A 16,125-nucleotide genomic window follows, 5' to 3' on the forward strand; every position below is an offset into this window, starting at 1 on the left:
CTACCTGATCAAGAGAAAGGCCCTTGCTTCTATCCAGGTCTCTTAGCAGATCAGTCGATGTCGGTAGATTTACTCTTATGCCGAAACCGAGGGATGCGAGAAGAAAATGGCCTCTTTCATTTCTTTTTGATATCTGTATGGAGATCATGCAGAAATGGAAGGCTCACCTTAGCTGGCTCTACATTTGCAGGGCAGGAGAATTGAGAAGGCTCAACTTCAGCTTCTTCACCATACTCAAATATCTCCTGCTTTACCTGGGTTAAAACCCAGCAGAGCACTAACCTCAGTATCAGAAAGAATTAAAGATATAACATCATCCTCCCGAGGCTCTCTCTCGTCCGCTGCCATTACAAGCGTGAAAGGGAAAGTCCCTCTTTAAACCATTCAGACAGATCCACCTGTATTCTCACGAGTTCATTCTCCTCCGTGCCTCAGTAGCGGCAAGTCCTGAACCGCGGGAAGAAGATGGCTGTAGCCGGCCAACAAATTGGTGTTTTTCCATGTATGCTTCAGACACGGGTCACGGGGAGTTGTTACCCATTGCACCCCCTAGAGGACGCAGTTCGAAGTTCCCACATTAATTAAAAAAGGTATCAGCTTTTAAAACCTTTTTTTGTTGTGAAAACCTAAAATAATACTACAAAAAGAACACTATTATAATAAATATATTATAAATATGCTTTAGTTATTCATTATTCATGTTTCACTTACTGTGTTTTAACGTGGTAAATATGTGCTCAAGTCATGTTTGTATTTGTGCCTATCACAGGACTGTGACGAGTGGGGCGGGGCCGAGGGATGTGGGAACGAGGAGTGAGGCCAGTGGAGTGATTGCGTGTGGTACGGATTCGTTATGAATCAGTTTGGTTAATACAAGCTTTCGATTCAGTTCGATCAGATTTACTGGAAGCATTTATACATATAAAATAAATTGTAATCAAATATAACTATACATATGGAATATAGTGCAGAAGTGTAAAGGATAGCTTTAGTGCTTTATAGTCCCCATTATAAAAAGAAGCGCCAACCTTCTCCAATATATATTATTTTCTCTCATAATAGATATAAGGCCAATGGGTCTGGGATGCAATGAAGGGGAGTAAATAATGACATCATTTTGGCTAAAACAACTCTTATATGGGCCACACAAGTAACTTTCCACGAGCCTCCCACACACAGCACAGTCCTTCAGAGGAGCACCGGGAATCTTTCCCACGCCATTAAGACATTAATTAGTCCTTCGACTCGCCCTGGAGGATCCATGTCAAAAGCTGTGCAGCTGGATCAATGCCGCATCCCATTCAAACCAGGCGGCCTTGTGATAGGAGCACGGCTGATTGTCATTATGGCTATTAGCATCCCTGTGGAAGCTCCGTCAAAGGCACTGGGATAATGAGGCGGGACGGTCATGCTGCGCTGGTTTGAGGAAGGCTGTGGTATTTTGACCTGTCATTAGATTGTGCACAGGTCGGTTCAAGTGCTTGACGATGGACATACCCTTTGAAGTGCTAATGCAGACCACCTACGGCCCGCCTTTCCTCATTACTCTCTCTGTTCCTCTGATTTCTTTGGTATAAATGTCGGCCGGCACAATGAATCTGCACTGCCTCCAGCACTCATTCATTATATATGGCTGCTGTAGCTGTGTGTACATGCAAGTCCTTCAGCCCTCTGGCAATCTGAGCATGACAGCATGGACTAAGCTTTCTTTTCAACATGACTTTCAGATTTAATTCTGAATTCTGCTACTGCAAAAGGAATTTATGTAATAATAATAATAATTATTATTATTATTTTTATTATTATTATTAGTAGTAGTTGTATGTAATATATTTAACATTTTGTATAGAATAAATTTACATTTCTAAATTTATAATATAATATAACATATAACATTATTAATCTGAATGAATATACACAAAACTGAATATGTAAATGTAAATCATGAATATATGCAATGAAGTAAACCAGAAAATATAGTTGTAAGTTTGATATATATACATATATATAAAACTATTATGACATTACATATTTAAATTTTCATGTAACAGCCAGTATTTGTATTTGTGTCTGTAACAATCACATTTTTCTTATTTGCATTCGGATACAACGTGGCACAGTACTTGATAAGACCGTTATGGCTATCTTTTTTTTTCATAGTTATCACTGAACAAGTATGCCGTGTTAAACTAAAATAATTATTAATTTCTAAAATAATATTTAGCATGCAAGCAGAGAGATGTCATGACAAACGTTTAGTGAGCATTTGAACATGACTGAATCAATTCAATGCGCACATTTTCATTACATTAACTCTTTAAGTCTTAATGTTTAGTGAACTTCACTAAACAAATGTGTGTGTGCCACGAAAACCAGCAAAAGATAAAGATGCAAACATGTAGGACAAGTAGAAAATGTATCCATATCTAAGTTGATTATTATCGTACTCTTGAGAGAGAACTTGTTTGGTTTTTGAGAGACTGAGACGCGCAGCGTGGCTGTTTGATTGGTGAGCACGCTGTGCTTAATCCATTCATTTATATCATATCGTAGCCTAAGGTTTAAATCATTGCCTTTTAAATATATACAATACGTGTATGGTGTATTATTATAGGTGATATTATTCTTGCCAAGCTCTGATTTCTGAGAGATGCATGGAGAGACAACAGCAATGCTGTGTTTGATTTGCGCTCTTTTCATTCATAAAGTTTACATTGATTCACTTCACACTCGTAACTTTAGCAGTCTCTGTATAATATTGCGCTGATCCCATGACTCAACTGTTATCTGTGTGTGTGTGTGTGTGTGTACACATATATATTCTGATTTGCATTTACATATTCAGATTTATAACTATATAAACTGATTTACTTCTTTATATGCTGGTTAGATTTACATATTCAGATTTATAACTATATATTCTGATTTACTTCTTTATATTCTGGTTACATTTATATATTCAGATTTATAACTATATATTCTGATTTACTTCTTTATATTCTGGTTACATTTATATATTCAGATTTATAACTATATATTCTGATTTACTTCTTTATATTCTGGTTACATTTATATATTCAGATTTATAACTATATATTCCGATTTACTTCTTAATATTCTAATTTCATATTTCATGTTTTAATTATATTAATTTGATATCTAAAAATATCTAAAATATATACATTTTCTATCTAAAATTGCTTTTAAAGACCAGGGGAATAAACAGCACAATAACAATATCAGCAGTGGCTCAGGGAACGATGCCAGTATCAAGATGCCAACTTCTACTTCACTTAGTTTTCCATTAAACTTCTCACATAATATGCTATCAGTGTTTTTCACATTTGAAACACCCTTCAGACTTGGACTTGCTACTGAGAGAAAGTTTGTCCAAGTGCATTAATAATTATCTATAAAATAAAGACAGTAGCACTTAGATGTGACATTGCTAGCGTGAGGGAGCATAGCTGTTTTGATTTGATAACACAACATCTGATATTGGCAGAGACAAGAAATAATGAAGCGTGGACATATTTCCACATACTAATTAATGCTGCTCAGGCAGCACCTGCCCTTTCGTTTGCAGTTTTGTAAAGAGCTGAGGGAGAAAGTACACATAAAAATGAAGAAAGGAGAAGAGAAGTGAAATAGCATGGCAAAGTAACTTTGTTCCCTTTATTGACTCAAGAAAGAAATACTAGGGCACTTCTTACTACATACTTTATGCTCTGAGTAGTGATCGAATATTTGTCATTTTTCAAATATTGGCTTGGTCGATGTGTTCGAGATGGGACTCTCATTCTGATGGCACCCATTCACTGCATAGCATCCATTGGTGAGCAAGTGATGTAATGCTACATTTCTCCAAATATGATCAAGAATCAAACTCATCTACAATTCAGATGGCCTGGGGGCGAGTAATGACATAATTCATGTGATTCAAATGATCTTATTCCAGATTTATTCTCAACTGGATTTCACCCAAACTTTCCCAGGTGAAATCCAATAATTTCCCAAATCCATGCAATCTGGAATCAATTGATGGAAAATATTTCTCCAAGCAGATCACGCAACGGGTTTAGGTTAATTATGTTGACCAACAGAGAGCAGCTTGGTATTGACCTAAAAATGACTAAATTAAATCAAAACCCAATGAATGGAATTGATTCACTGTCACTCCAAATATTTACATTCCTCTCAGTCACTATTATTAAAGGGTGATTTCTGATGCTTATCTGACTTTAAAACCTATGTGATTACATTTCAAAGATTGCTATTTATATTATCAATCATTGTGATATAAAAACACCAGTTTATATATTCTCCATACTTCTAAAATAGCACAAGAATCATAGTAGTGGCTATTCTAACCACTGTCATTCTCGTTTTAGCCTGGAACCTTGACAAAGACACAAATGTGTAACCCAGTTACATCTAATGACGTTTCCTAAAAACAAGTCCCGAGGCTCAGCGTGTCCCTGTTTACTTGAGTAAACCATGTCATGCTGCTCAACTGGGTTCAGATGTTGGTGGGCCAGTAATGAGTCCCTTGAGTCTAAGCAACAGGCTGAAAAAGGCCCAATGACAATTCCAAACCAATCTGATCTCAGGAATGGAGTCTGATAACAATGACCCAATTTAGTGGTGGAAACAGAGGAGGTGGGGAGGAGCGGGGCGTCTGTGAAAGCAGGGACAGACACGAACTAAGGCCGGACATGGTGTCCATGGCGACCCTCTGTCTCCATGACTACCAGATAGACCAGATTCTTCCTCACGAGCCTGGAGATTCACACCATGCTGTCCAGAAGAGCTGAGCGGAATGGACAGTGTGAGGAAAACCAGTCTGAATGAAGAGTTTGAGATGATAAAGAACAACAAAGACCGAGTGTGGAAACTTGGAAATCTGATTTCTGTTGACCTAGTCTGAAACCTGTAACTTGTGATTTATTTGATTCAAAGAATTACGATACGATTCCAGACTGATTCTCTTCGTTTGGCAAGTTCAGATTTGGTCAGATTTCCTGTTACTTGGCAAATTTTCGTGAGCAAAATCCAATAATTTCATTGGAAATTTATGTGATTGGAAATTTTGTGTGGGGGTAAAAGATTTCTTAGCAGGATAAAGTTGGTAACGCAAACATGGCTAACAGAAAGCTTCTAGGTTTGAAAGCTACATCTCTATACTATTAACAATTGTTTGCAAAATGTTGCCGATGCAAATCGTTGGTTATTTAAGGTGGTTTGTTCTAATACAATATTTGTCTTAAATTCATGATTTTGTTGGTAATATAAAATAATAATTATTCTGATCATTTTAAGCTTTTTTTTTTGTCCATTAAGTTTTTTAGTTTAAGTTTCATGATCATTTGTGATACAGAGCAATGATTGAATATTTTCTGATTTGAACTTCGGGAGTGTAAAATCTTGAGTGTAAAACTGTACACCAACATTCAAAAAAGTTCCCAGCTAGTCATTTTTGCATTTTTAATTAATTATTACTCTTAATGTTCTTATTAAAAAAAGTTAAACATTGCAATGCATTACTTTGTATTGCCATATTATTGCAAATAAATACAATTAATTAAAAATTGTTTCCTGAGGTCCATGAACTAACAAAGAACAGATGACCTGATTGCATGAATTGCATTAAATATTTTTAACTTGTTAAACTGAATACATTAATTGCATGTGATCGTTTGACAATATATAATTGTATAGATAATTTTAACTACCTAAAAGCCGTGATGTAGTACACCTGTTTTTCATTTAAATAACCAATTGTTAATAATTTATTTAAATTATCAAACTATTATAAATTGAAAGTAATTCCAGAATCCTTTGAGAAAGAAATCACAATGCATCTATGAAACAATTTCCTACTACTAACTGATATCCAGTGCCAAAAGAAAGCCAAACATCGATGTACACAAAGATACAATAAGAGTCTAAAAACTCTTGTAAAGTTTTTGAAAGGTGTTATGGAGTATCAGAAAAGGCTCTCCTTTCAAATGCTGTAAACAAACTCTCAGTGTTGTTCTGGAATGCCTAAAGAGCTGGTTGTTATGCTCCTCTCTCTCCTCAAGCAGAGCAGTTTAGAAGTGTGGGCACACTGGAGATGGAAATGTATCCACATTGTAAATAATTAATCAAGGATTTTTACAGTAAAGCGTCGGCTGTGGACTGTGGAGGGTCTGTATAGTTAGAGCAGACCTGGGCTTCAGTGCTGGACGAATCGATTTACACTGCAGTCCATTTGGGAGAGAATTTCCTGATGTCAGTTTCATGGATACTGCAATGCACATTATATATATAAAATCTAAGATAAATTAACATTTTATGCATGAAAAAAAAACATATAATATATTTTAACACTTTTCATTATAGATACTGTAGTTTGTATTAAATCATAAAAAAATACATAGTTTTAATGTAGCGGATACATTATTTGATTTCTTAAACAATCAAGCGCTCTGACCAGTAAAAAAAAAAAAAAAAAAAAAAAGTTTCTTCTTTTAGGACATTTAGGGTTTTCTCACCAAACACTGATATGTGATTAACAGCATCATTAATAATCAAATGACTGCAAGCCATAATTATAATTTGAGCTCTAAATCCTGACAATAAAAAATACAAAAATAGAAAACTAAACAATCAAAATAAAATGTGTGGTGAAGACGACTTGCTGAAGTTCAGAATGGGGAAGAAAGAGGATTTAAGTTCAAGACTTTGAACGTGGAATGGTTGTTGGTACCAGAGGACTGGTCTGAGTATTTCAGAAACTGCCGATCTATTGGGATTTTCATGCACAACCATCTCTACCAGACCTCAATCCAATAGAGCAGTTTTGAGATGTGGGGGAACGGGAGATTCATATCTTGGATGTGCAGCTGACAAATCTGCAGCAACTGAGTGATGCTATCATGTCAATACGGACCAAATTCAAATCTCTGAGGAATGTTTCTCTATGCCATGAAGAATTAAAGCAGTTCTGAACTTAAAAGGGGGTCCAACCCGGTACTAGCAAAGTGTACCTAATAAAGTGGCCAGTGAGTGAGTGTGTGTGTGTATATATATATATATATATATATATATATATATACATGCCAGTTATAGCAGATTATAATTATAATGCATCTCAATCACTGCATGGATTTGATATTAGTGTTTTCGAAATCAGAGCTGAGTGATTTGGCGGAGCAGGAGACAATTTAAGAACACAAACACATCACTGGATACGGAGGGCTATTCTAAGAAATAGGAGTATATTTAGACCATAAAACGCCGTGTATCAAAGAATGCAACATGACAAATACAATGTGGACTAAATTTAACATCCTGCTGATTATGCATTAGGATGGGTAAGAAGGCATGTGTTTAGTCCAGGCTTACATGTGTGCAGAGAGAAGTGTTTGCTGTCGGCACTGGCAGCTCCGGCATCTCCGGCATCTCCTTCTCCAAGCAGGTACTGGATGGAGCGAAGCTGGAAGCAAGGATCCGACAGCAGCACAGACGCAGCTCTAGAGATCCTGCAAGACAGAAGAATAAGGTTCAAGCAGTGGCACTATTAGGATGCTGTCCTGGGATGGGCAGTTTGGATATGTGGGCAACTGACATCAATTTATGACCTAATAAATTGAAAATATATTTTTTTCCAAAACACCACAGACACAATGACTCATCTGTTCAAGTGAACTATTTCACAGTTTCTTTGAAACAGTGGTATTGGGTTTACAAAATGCTTTTGTTATAATGGAAAGCTTTTTTTTTATGTGTTAGAAAGTTTTGGGTTGGAATGGCACTTCAGTGAATGAATGAGTGAATGAATGGCTATCAGTTAAGGCTGTCACTTTTGAGAAAAATTAAATTCGAACGGATATCAAACATCATGCGATGTATTCTAATATATTCGAATATCTATGTGACCCTACGCTACAATACGTCTAGAGCGCCCTCTACTGGATAAGATGGCAAAGAATAAAATAAAAAACAAACGGTCTAATCGTAGACTGTAAAAAATGGCACATGGGATTTTAAAAACCGGATATTTTATTTATAGTTCGATTACAGATATTTCACGTCATGTTCGAATGCATATTCGAATATCGAATAAAAAGTGACAGCCCTACTATCAGTTATATGTGTAAACTTAGTTATGAAAAAATAAAGGGATTAAAATATTTTCAGTAAGCAGTTCAGTAAATAAGAAGTTAATATTGTGTTATATACACAAACAACATAGCAGTGTTTTGTTTCTGAATAAAATCCGCATTTTGAACAAATCGGGTGAATCAATGAATCAAAAGGCTCATTCATAAAGTGAGCAGTTTACTGAATTCCTGAAAGGATCAGCTGTTTGAACAAATAAAATGAATAAATGACTCAAAGATATTTACCAACACCTTTTAGTTTCTTATTTAGAGTATTATTTCATTAATAATAATAATAATAATAATAATAAACCTTTAAAAGGATATTTCACCCAAAAATTCATAATTTACTTAAACATCATTTACTCAAACCTGAATGACTTACTTTATTTTATGGAACATAAAAAATGTATTTTGAAAACTAATTGTAACAAAGCTGTTTTGGTTACATGAATGAAAAACAAATAGGCTACCATACATACAGTCGTGGCCAAAAGTTTTGAGAATTACATAAATATTGGGAATTGGAAAAGTTGCTGATTAAGTTTTTATAATAGCAATTTGCATATACTCCAGAATGTTATGAAGAGTGATCAGATGAATTGCATAGTCCTTCTTTGCCATGAAAATTAACTTAATCCCAAAAAAACCTTTCCACTGCATTTAATTGCTGTCATTAAAGGAATGCATTTTCCAGCACGATGGAGCACGCTGCCATAAGGCAAAAGTGATAACTAAGTGGCTCGGGGACCAGAATGTTGAAATTTTGGGTCCATGGCCTGGAAACTCCCCAGATCTTAATCCCATTGAGAACTTGTGGTCAATCCTCAAGAGGCGGGTGGACAAACAAAAACCCACTAATTCTGACAAACTCCAAGAAGTGATTATGAAAGAATGGGTTGCTATCAGTCAGGATTTGGCCCAGAAGTTGATTGAGAGCATGCCCAGTCGAATTGCAGAGGTCCTGAAAAAGAAGGGCCAACACTGCAAATACTGACTCTTTGCATAAATGTCATGTAATTGTCGATAAAAGCCTTTGAAACGTATGAAGTGCTAGTAATTATATTTCAGTACATCACAGAAACAACTGAAACAAAGATCTAAAAGCAGTTTAGCAGCAAACTTTTTGAAAACTAATATTTATGTAATTCTCAAAACTTTTGGCCACGTCTGTACACATATACATACATATATACATATATATAGACAGTACAGACCAAAAGTTTGGACACACCTTCTCATTCAAAGAGTTTTCTTTATTTTCATGACTATGAAAATTGTAGAGTCACACTGAAGGCATCAAAACTATAAATTAACACATGTGGAATTATATAAATAACAAAAAAGTGTGAAACAGCTGAAAATATGTCATATTCTAGGTTCTTCAAAGTAGCCACCTTTTGCTTTGATTACTGCTTTGCACACTCTTGGCATTCTCTTGATGAGCTTCAAGAGGTAGTCACCTGAAATGGTCTTCCAACAGTCTTGAAGGAGTTCCCCGAGAGATGCTTAGCACTTGTTGGCCCTTTTGCCTTCTGTCTGCGGTCCAGCTCACCCCTAAACCATCTCGATTGGGTTCAGGTCCGGTGACTGTGGAGGCCAGGTCATCACTCTCCTTCTTGGTCAAATAGCCCTTGATGCCTTCAGTGTGACTCTACAATTTTCATAGTCATGAAAATAAAGAAAACTCTTTGAATGAGAAGGTGTGTCCTAACCGTACTGTGGTCTGTATTGTGTGTGTGTGTGTGTGTGTGTATATATATATATATATATATATATATATATATATATATATATATATATATATATATATATATACACACACACACACACACAGTGGGGCTCGAAAGTTTGGGCACCCCTTGCAGAATCTGTGAAAATGTGAGTAATTTTCAAAAAATAAGAGAGATCATACTAAATGCATGTTATTTTTTATTTAGTACTGTCCTGAGTAAGATATTGTACATAAAAGATGTTAACATTTAGTCCACCATACCAAAAAATTGTTACCTGATGATCCACGACTGTCTTTCTGTTTTCTGATGGTTGTGCTTGAGTCCCTTGTTTGCTCTGAACAGTTAAACTGAGCAGCGTTCTTCAGAAAAATCCTTCAGGTCGTGCAGATTCTTCAGTTTTCCAGCATCTTTGCATATTTGAACCCTTTCCAGCAGTGACTGTATGATTTTGAGATACATATTTTCACACTGAGGACATTTGATGCACTCAAACACAACTATTAAAAAAAATTCAAATATTTACTGATGCTCCAGAAGGAAACAAGATGCATTAAGAGCTGGGGGTGAAAACTTTTGGAATTTGAAGATCAAGGTAAATTGTACTTAATTTGTGTACCGGGAAACATACAAGTATCTTCTGTTGCTTACAAAGGGCAGAACTAAATGGGAAAAAATATATTAAACTATTTAAATATTTAAAAATATTTAAAATATTTAAACAAAATATGACAAATTTGGCCATCTTCATCATGTTCAAGAGTTTTCACTCCCCAAATTTTAATGCATCTTGTTTCCTTCTGGAGCATCAGTGAATGTTTGAATCTTTTTTAATAATTGTGTTGGAGTGCCTCAATTGTCCTCAGTGTGAAAATATGTATCTCAAAATCATAAAGTCACTGCTGGAAAGGGTTCAAATATGCAAAGATGCTGGAAAACTGAAGAATCTGCACGACCTGAAGGATTTTTCTGAAGAACGCTGCTCAGTTTAACTGTTCAGAACAAACAAGGGACTCAAGCACAACCATCAGAAAACAGAAAGACAGTTGTGGATCATCAGGTAACAGCACACAGTATTAAGAACCAAGGGTTCCCAAACTTTTGAGTGGGGTTATTTTAATAATTTCAGTATTTTTTAAATGTTAACATCTTTTATGTACAATATCTTACTAAATGCATGTTATTTTTTATTTAGTACTGTCCTGAGTATGATCTCTCTTATTTTTTGAAAATTGCTCACATTTTCAGATTCTGCAAGGGGTGCCCAAACTTTCGAGCCCCACTGTGTGTATATATATATATATATATATATATATATATATATATATTGAGGGTGTAACGATACGCGTATTCGTATTGGACCGTTCGGTACGAGGCTTTCGGTTCGGTACGCGGTACGCATTATGGACCGAACGGTTCGTTGGACTAATTAATTATATTTGGAAAATAAAAAAAAATTGTGAAATATAATGATATGCGTTCAACAAGGTAGCCCAATAACCCAAACGACGTAACAGGCAATGCCCCTGACACCCCCGAAGAAGAAAAAAACACCAACTTATATGTTTATGTTAGGCTACTCAGTCAGGCGCTCGCTCACTCAGTATGCGCTGAAGGCTCGTTGCAAAATGGCCAATGCGTTTAACAGACCAGAAATAGAAGATCCTCCAATAACCAACAGGTCTGGTGTTTGGGTGCACTTTGGATTCCCTGTAAGCTATAATGGATATACTACCAAAAGCAAAAAAAAAGAAAAAAAAAAAAAGTCTGGCTCTTCAATCTTCCCCCGCCCATTGAGCGCGCGCACGATCAGTTGTTGGGAATTTGTTGTGTAGCGTGCCCGACGCCGCATCCAATGTAGACAGCACTGCTTTTGTTAACACACAGCTCGTAGAAACGGTCCTGGCAGATCGCGCCAGTTCTAGACACGGTGAAAGTTTCCTGATTGTGACAGAAGGCCGAATTTACATGACACATTATAAATGAGCATAGTCTGCGATAGATACAGTGCCAAAAAGAAGAGAAGAGGATAAAGACAGAGGTAAAGAGATCTAGTGAAAGGACAATTTATTGCACAGGAGTAAGATACTATAATTTCATGGCAGTTATTTTTACCTTAAACTTAATGTTAGCAGTTGTTCTGAGTTCTGAGTCCACAGACTGTGAATCATGTCAGTTTTAAGACGCATTTTTTATTATCACTTGTAATATTGTGATATATTATTACAATTTAATAAAAAATTGTTTTCAATTTATTATAATTATATATATATATGCTAAATCATGAACACAATGACAGGGTGAAATGGGCTGTGATGCATGGGGCGCCAGGTAAAATCTTGCCTAGGTCAGCAAATTGGTCAGGGCCGGCCCTGCCCATTACAATATTCCTTCAAGAGCCCATTTCAGACAGACCGTAATTCCTGATTTGTTCCATTGAGAACCCATTGAGTAAAAACACACTCAATATAAAGAGTTATAGAGTTCCATATAAAAAGTTACATCTTTGTATTTGTTCATAACTACTACAATAATATAATATAACATTTTCATTTTTTTTTTTATGAGGAGCTGTTTTTGTTTTATACAGTATGCTGCTAAGAAAAGACCATAGAAGATGGGTAAAGAATAGCTCCATCATTGTTCAATGTAAAAAAAAAAAAAACAAATTAAAAATCAAGGAAATGTATCTGCCAATTTTGTCTTTTTGCTGTATCTAAAACGTACCGAACCGTGACACCAGTGTATTGTATCGAACCGAACCGTGAATTTTGTGAACCGTTACACCCCAATATATATATATATATATATATATATATATATATATATATAATGATTATAATTTATATAATCATTATATAAATCAGATATATAAAAAAGATAAAAAATATAATCAGAATATAATATATATATATATATATATATATATATATATATATATATATATATATATATATATATTTTTTTTTTTTTTTTAAATCCAATTAAACAATGAATTTATTCAGTCGCAGAATGTATTTTCTCGGCGCGTGCTGGAGTCTGTATCATTTCATATTGCTAAGGGCGAATGAAACCATGTGCATGCAATGTTGTGGTCAGTTAAGTCATGAAGTTACCAAAAGGGCAATTAAATCTGCCTTAAAACGGTGCGTGTATGTAATATATTATATATGAGTTACATTAAGAACATGTCTCAAAATGTCTCACTTATCATTCAACTCGTCAGCTCATTTATAGAGACTTAAAGACCTGAAATGGGTCAGAAAAGGTAAAGAGATTTGAGATAAAATACTATGTGTGCCAGATCCTCGTCACATTGAGCAGCGGCAGCTGAAACTGATATCTCAATTATACTGCAATGTTTAATGGCTATAGTCAATGGTTAAATATTAGTGGGACACCAATTTAGAGGGACATCAGTAGTGTTGGTATCAGAGATACTGGAATTCAGTCAATAAAAAATTAAAACATTACACAAAAATAAAAAATATACTGTCTTTGTGATTTGTAAATTAATTTAAAGATTGAATATAAAATATTTGCAAAATAAAAGTATATTTAAAAACTATAATGTTAGGTTGAATTATTCATGTTTAATCGCGATTCATTTCAGAAATTAATTAATTGATTGACAGCACTATATATATATATATATATATATATATATATATATATATATATATATATATATATATATATATAAACTTGTGTTCTAGGAGTAACTTGTGGTTAAAAATTTACTAATAAAGATGTATTATTATTATGAATTATATTTTTCACAATCCTCACTGACCCCGCTCTACATTTGTAGGTATATTATTTTGTGATAGACTGATGAGAGTTGTGCAGGAGGAAACCTCGCCGCTCTATAACAGAATCTGCCACTCATGACAACCACAGCGAACATGCAGCAAAACATCCTGACATCCAGCACACACTGTCATCGGCACTCGTTATAACAAACACTGTGGGAAAAAAGAAGGAGAAAAAAAGTCCTGCTGCAAATCAAGGGTCAGTCAAAGCTATAACTTCCTTTATTGTGATGAGATCAGGATTGGGAAAGACAGGACTCTGGATGCCCCAAGCACTTTTAACCAAAATGCCAGAGTGCTGCCCACAAATCCGAAGCTCTGACAAACTGACGTTTTTTAATAAAATATCAAACCCTATGTAGTAAAAGTGAAGCTTGGCTTAGCAAACACAACTTAAAATGACAGAGAGAGAGACAGACTCACAGACATTGTTCATTGGAGCTTACAGCTGTCAGGTTTTAAGAGAACAGAGCTGTTCCTGTCACACACAACTCATGTGACAAGGTCAACACACTTCCAGCAAATAAATACGTCTTGCTTCTTCAGAAAAAAAGAAACCCTATTTGCACATATGGACACATTAGATGGAGACAAGACATTGAGCTGATCTATATGACACTTCCCAGACTCCTACAAACAGTCCAACTGTCCATAGCCCACAGAAAAGAAAAAGAAACATGCACGTCTGGCAGATGATTTATGGAGATTCAGCCCTAATGGCTGTGCATTAAAACTTAAGCAGAGCTTTCCCACCACCCCGGCGCACCTGCTCTGTACATCTAACCCTCACTGATCAATCTTTCATGTGTGTTTTTCCGACCGCATACACCCACTCACATACAATCCCTCATGATGCAAGCAAAGGAAAAATGACTTTCTTTACTAATGCACTATGGAGTTTCTTCCCCACTGTTGCTTATGTGGGTGAAATGATTGGTCTGAAAGTAAGCAGCATATTCAGGTACATAGACTTGAGACAGAAAATGCAACAGAGTAGAGCATAGAGTAATACTGTCTAGCTAACTACCACATAGACATTCTTCGAGGGAATAAAGGTTTGCCACCGAGTCAGATCTAAATGATAAATTATAATAGCACAAAGGTCTGCTGCTGGAGAGCTGCCGTCCTGTGAATTTCAGCTCCAACCCCAAATAAACACACTTGTACCAGATAATCAAGGTTGTTCAGGGTTACTTGATAATTCCAGGCAGGTGTTGTAACTGAAGTCTGCAGGACAGTAGAGGATTGTAGCAAAGTCCCTTTAAGCCAAGTCATGTCACTCAGCGGCCATCTTTGAAATGCCTCTCGGGCATTTAAGTGCATCTCCTATCTCTATGAACGGGGAAACATCAAATTCTCCAAAACTGGTCTCCAAGCTTACAATTAAATTTCATATGTGAAATCCCCAATGAAATCTGACAAAAGCTGTATCATAAAAGTAGTTAATTTTACTCAAATAACGTTTAAAAAAAAAACTCTTTTACTCAGAAGGCGGGGCTTCTTTCGAAAGGGGTGCCAAATAGAGCATTGCATTTTCCCCATTCAAAAGTATACTAGTGACACATCTTGGGTACTGTAGTCTTTGGTTGTAGAGATCACTAGAAACTGTCCTAACGTTGACAAAAACTGATTCAGAAATTAGAAATGTGACAAAACTAAAACTCCAACAAAACTAAAGAAATTGAACAAATAAACAAAAAACGAAAAGTAAAAAACAAAACAGAACACAAAATCAAACCAAAACAATCCAACCAACAAAAAAAAGTTCAAACAAACTTGCTAACAAAAAAATGCTAACCAAACCCAGAGTCACAAAATAACTGCAAATCAAAACCAGTTCAAGCCTAAACAAAAATCTGTCAAACACAAAAGCAAAAAAACTCAAAAGCAAAAAACAAAACAACCCCCCAAACAAAACAGTACAAAACAAAAAGAACACACACAAACTAAATATAAACAAAAAGCAAAATTTAAAACAAAATTCTAACCAAACCCAAACTATAACACAAAACAAAACATATTCAGACAAAAACAAAACGAAACAGTCAAACAAAAACTAAACTAAAAAAACAAAACCAAGCCAAGCAATCCAAAACTCAAGCAAAAAAGGACAAAAAAAAAATTTAATCCAAACATAATACAAACCAAAACCCAAACAAAAACATAATACAAACCAAAACCCAAACAAAAAAATAACCAAAACAAAAAAAGAGAACATTTATTTTATGTGGAAAATCTGGAATTGGTGTCAAGCGGGGAGAGTTGGGAAGGCTGTGCCACTTTTTTTTTTATAACATATTAATGGTTGCACACTCACTGACACACTTTACCCCACTATCCCCTATGCTCTAAATTTGTGGTCGTTTCAGTAGATATGGAGCTCCAGAAATGGTGCAACTAAATCCTGCAGATGTACAGACACAAGAGCAAACC

At 35.4% G+C, this 16,125-nt stretch overlaps 1 protein-coding gene and 1 long non-coding RNA gene across 2 annotated transcripts in view; one reads left to right on the forward strand and one right to left on the reverse strand.

Annotated features, from left to right (window-relative positions):
• The window catches only part of LOC132160089 (E3 ubiquitin-protein ligase RNF123-like), a 122,026-nt gene that overhangs the window by 26,240 nt on the left and 79,661 nt on the right, over positions 1–16,125 (reverse strand). The window contains exon 36 of the mRNA XM_059569800.1: positions 7,390–7,526. Coding sequence (XP_059425783.1) covers positions 7,390–7,526 — 137 coding nt within the window. The remainder of the gene's footprint in view (positions 1–7,389; positions 7,527–16,125) is intronic.
• On the forward strand, positions 9,970–10,523 carry LOC132159196 (uncharacterized). Its single transcript, XR_009437830.1, has 2 exons — positions 9,970–10,152; positions 10,429–10,523. It is a non-coding gene; the product is annotated as an uncharacterized LOC132159196 (long non-coding RNA).

The sequence above is a fragment of the Carassius carassius genome, chromosome 16 (genome assembly GCF_963082965.1).
Source record: "Carassius carassius chromosome 16, fCarCar2.1, whole genome shotgun sequence".
NCBI classification, from domain to species: Eukaryota; Metazoa; Chordata; class Actinopteri; order Cypriniformes; family Cyprinidae; genus Carassius; species Carassius carassius.